Below are 3,956 nucleotides of genomic sequence, written 5' to 3' on the forward strand. Positions count from 1 at the left end.
TCAGACTTGGGAGAGATATCAGCACAAGCCCCTCCTCTTCCCAAAAGGAGGAGTCTGTCAGAGGCAGATGGAACCTTCCCCTGCCTAGGACCGTTCTCCAAAAGAATCCAAGACCTGGTCTTGCTGAATCAAGCTGCTATTATGTCCTCTCCAGCATTCCTTAGTCCACTGATAGAGAAATGAAGACACAGATGACTGAATAAGTGCACCTATGACAGTGTGGGACGATTGGTGGAAACTGGGGGAGGTGGTGGTGGTCACTTGGACGGGGAGCTGCAGGCTGTTGGGGTGGGTGCTGTATGGCCAGGACCTCCTCCTACGAAAAGGAGTCCCCAGGTGGCCAGCTGAGGTTGTCAGGGTCTAACTGTGGCCAGGTCAGCCGGCAGGGGTTCATGCTAGCCTTGAGCAGCAGGATGACGGAAAAGTACTAAGACATAAAAGAACAGTATTTAAGGCATGCAAAAGATTTATTTCAAAAAGATTAATGACAGGAACATTTAGAAAATCTGATGCGGCATGATGCTCTCAAGCAAATTGAAGGAAACAGGGACTTGATGAAACGTGAGTGTTGAAAGAACATACTAAATCCAAGAAGGAATTCCAGACAGGCTTAAAACGCACTGTGGGATTTTCAGTGGCATCAGAAATAGGAAGGATCCCAATATGCCAAAGGGAAAAATGAATCAGTGATGCGGAGGAAAGGCTTAAAAAAGTGAAAGCTCACATTATAAGGACGAGGCACACAGGTAAGAGTGCTCTGTGTGATGGTAGACAAGGAGGAGAAGTAATAGATATATCACACAATGAGAACTGGTGGTCCTGAAGAAAAAATAGAACAAATGAAACAGAAACAACAACAAAACACTTTTTAGATTTTTAAATCTTCAAATTGAAAGGATTAAAGAATTAAAGATCATTCTAACTTATAATGACCACATCCTAATGGACGGTGGGTCAAAATGCTTGAAAAACTCTCCTCCTGGATTATGCAGTTAATTCTTTAAAGCACAGTCAAAGGGGGTGGGTTTCCCTTTAAAGGGAAATGCAAATGTTAGCAGGGCTGCAGGTAAACACAGGCCGTCTTCCAGGAGAAAAAAAAAAAAAAAGTTGGCTCACTTGCTCCTAAACGTACTGAAAACGCATGGCTCTCTACCTTGACCAAATACTGGAATCCCTTTGATGCTTGGGTCCCACTCCCAAAAATCAGATTTATTTGGCCTTGGGTGTGGCTTGGTAATTCTATGAAAAGCCCCTCTTCCCTGCACTGTCCCTTGTGCTGAGGAAAACAGGGAAGAGAAGGCAGAGGTAAATATGGCCCCCCAAGGCCCCAGAGCCATATGTGTAGGAAAGCGACGCCTCAGAGCCAGGGACAGGGCAATGTAAGGTGTGAGCCCCCTCCCCCCACCAAGGAGGCAACTTCAGCACAGACAAAAGGAGCTCAGGACCACAGCTGGTTCTTGAGGAACACTTCACCTCGTTTTTCATACTTCAGGTTCTGCCAGTTCAGGAAGTTAGGGCTGAAGACCCCACCAGCGTGGACGGTGCTGATACCATCTGGCGGCAGCACGTAGTCCCGCATGTTTACGTCTCCAATGTCTCCCACCAAGGACTGGTTGCTATCAAAACCCCCACCGAATGAATCTTGCTCCTGCCCTAGGATGATGCTTGCTCCTGCCCCCACAGTGTACCCCTTCTTCATACTCATCCTCACCATGGGCTTCCCATCCACCCAGAGCTCTGTAATCCCCGTGCTGGACTCCCAGGTAACACAGAAGTGCCTTGGTTTGTAAAAGGTCTCAGGAACCCTGAAGTAGATGTCAGATCCACCCACAGGTACGCTGTATAAGCCAAGCTTTTCCCTGAAGAGAAGGATCTCATTGTGCTGCGCCCTGGTGGCGTAAGAGAAGAGGCTCTAAGGGCGGGACGAGGCGGTGTAGGCTTGTAGGCACATGGCGAAAGCTTTCAGCGGCTTCTGCACCGGAGCAAACAGGGTCACAAAGGATGTATCTGATTCTCTGGGGAACACAAAGGCCTTTCTGTATGTGTCTGTCGGATAGAAAACAGAGAGAGAAAGTGTCAGCAGCTGAGTTATGTTTAAAAAAAAAAAATTCAGATGAGTACATTTAAAGATCTAGTTGGCTTTAGTCACTGATTCACGAATCAGGCGGCACCCCATCTAGCAGATAGGAAGGAGCTCTGAGGAGCTGTGTCACAGAAGGTTCAGGAAGAAAATGTCTCTAGCAAAGAGGAGATTATTTCAGGCAGTCACCTTCCTATGGGGGAAGGAAGGACTGCTCTCAGGCGGACGACCTCACTAGGGCTGAGTAGGTGATTCCAGATTGACTGCATAAAGGTTACACTCCAAGGGGAGGCTGGCCCTTCAGTCAGGTTAGGTGTTAAGTCTTGGTTTGCTGATGTGGGGCTTAACCCAATGATTCCATTGGGGCCAGTGGTCTCTTTTTTAACAGTTTGTCAGGCCACGAAGATGTATTCTCTCTGTATGTATGGATAGAACAGATTTAGAAACCAGATCGCCCTCATCCCCAGACCACCACCTCTCCCCCATGCTGGCCATTTTCCCTGTGGCTTTGCAGAGTCTAGCCCAGAGACAAGAACTCAGTGACCATCTGAAGCAAGGTTATTTTTCAATTGCCTACCTCCTTGGAAAAAAGCACCAGTGAGGTTAACGATGACCAGGAGACACAGCAACAACTTATCCATGTTTCCTCCCTGTGGTCACCGTGTGCAGAATCTGGTTATCGCCCTGGAAAGATCAGCGGCTGAGATTCCCATCTTGGGTCTGTTCCCCCTTGACCTTTTATGGGCTACAGTCAGTGTGCCTCAGCTGATGGGTAAATGATTTTCCAAAATCTCCCCATGGAGCCGTGAATCAAAGCTCGAAGAGCAAATAAACCAAGATAAATCACAAAATGAGAGATCAATGCGGGTTATTTATTAGAGACTCTGCAGTGCCTGCTGTTGCTCCAACAGCCTTGTGTGGCAGTGCTTGGCAAATTACAACAGTCACATTCTGGAAATCCAGTCTTGGGAAATGCTCTAAAATATCAGCAGTGGCCTGGGGGGCAGAGGAGGCTCTACTCACAAAGACAACCATGACATTACTTAGGAGAGAGAAATTAGAAAATTGGGGCATGTTGAAGGAAACCATATGTATCTACATCCACTCCATAGAATGGATGGCCATTCACAATGCGAGTTGTGACTTTTATGCTACAACCTGTAAAAATGCTTATGAGACTATAAAGAGAACAAATAACATAAATTTGTTTATACACTATTTTTTTAAAGAAGTAACTTGCTTGAAAAAAAAATCTATAAGGAATACCCCCAACAATAAGTGTTCTTAACATAGTAATGAAATTATGAGGGGCTTTTTCCCTCATTAACAACATTTCTGTAAGGTGGTTACATGACTTCTAAAACGAAGTGTGTGTGTGTGTGTGTGTGTGTGTGTGTGTATGCATTTAATGAAGAAGCAAGGAAAGGGAGAATGGAGATCAGTAGTTCTTGAAGCTCCAAAACTACTATTTCATTTTATCAACAGGATACCCAGTCTGACTGTGGCTATTTAGCTTTACTCCCAAAAAACCTAGAACGGAGAACAAGATCAGTATGACATCCTGATTTTGTATTTTGCAGTACATAATTTCTATATAAAACATTATAATTTCATGTGAAAAGAATCTTGAGCTTATTCGTCATGGTCTCATCATGACTTTTCCCATAGATATTCAAGGAAAAATTGGTAATAAGGGTTATTTTTCAATCAACTGGAAGAACCAACCATCATGTGGGTAGCTTATTCCAAACATACAAAGTAATGGGACCATTACATATGGTTAGTACATTTCTGGAAAACTTTGTTTTTGTTTTTGTTTTTAATGATCTGCAGTTAAGGGGCACCTGGGTGGCTCAGTCGGTTGAGTGTCTGCCTT

General features: G+C 44.9%; 1 protein-coding gene across 1 annotated transcript; it reads right to left on the minus strand.

Moving 5' to 3' along the window:
* Nucleotides 1-441: 441 nt before the first annotated feature.
* Nucleotides 442-2,815, minus strand: LOC113933692 (C-reactive protein). The gene is given in 2 exon segments (XM_027614096.1): nt 442-2,046; nt 2,658-2,815. Coding segments are annotated over 2 exon segments (672 nt in total). The 5' UTR covers nt 2,722-2,815; the 3' UTR covers nt 442-1,438.
* Nucleotides 2,816-3,956: the final 1,141 nt, after the last annotated feature.

The sequence above is a fragment of the Zalophus californianus genome, chromosome 10 (assembly GCF_009762305.2).
Source record: "Zalophus californianus isolate mZalCal1 chromosome 10, mZalCal1.pri.v2, whole genome shotgun sequence".
In the NCBI taxonomy this organism is placed as follows: Eukaryota; Metazoa; Chordata; class Mammalia; order Carnivora; family Otariidae; genus Zalophus; species Zalophus californianus.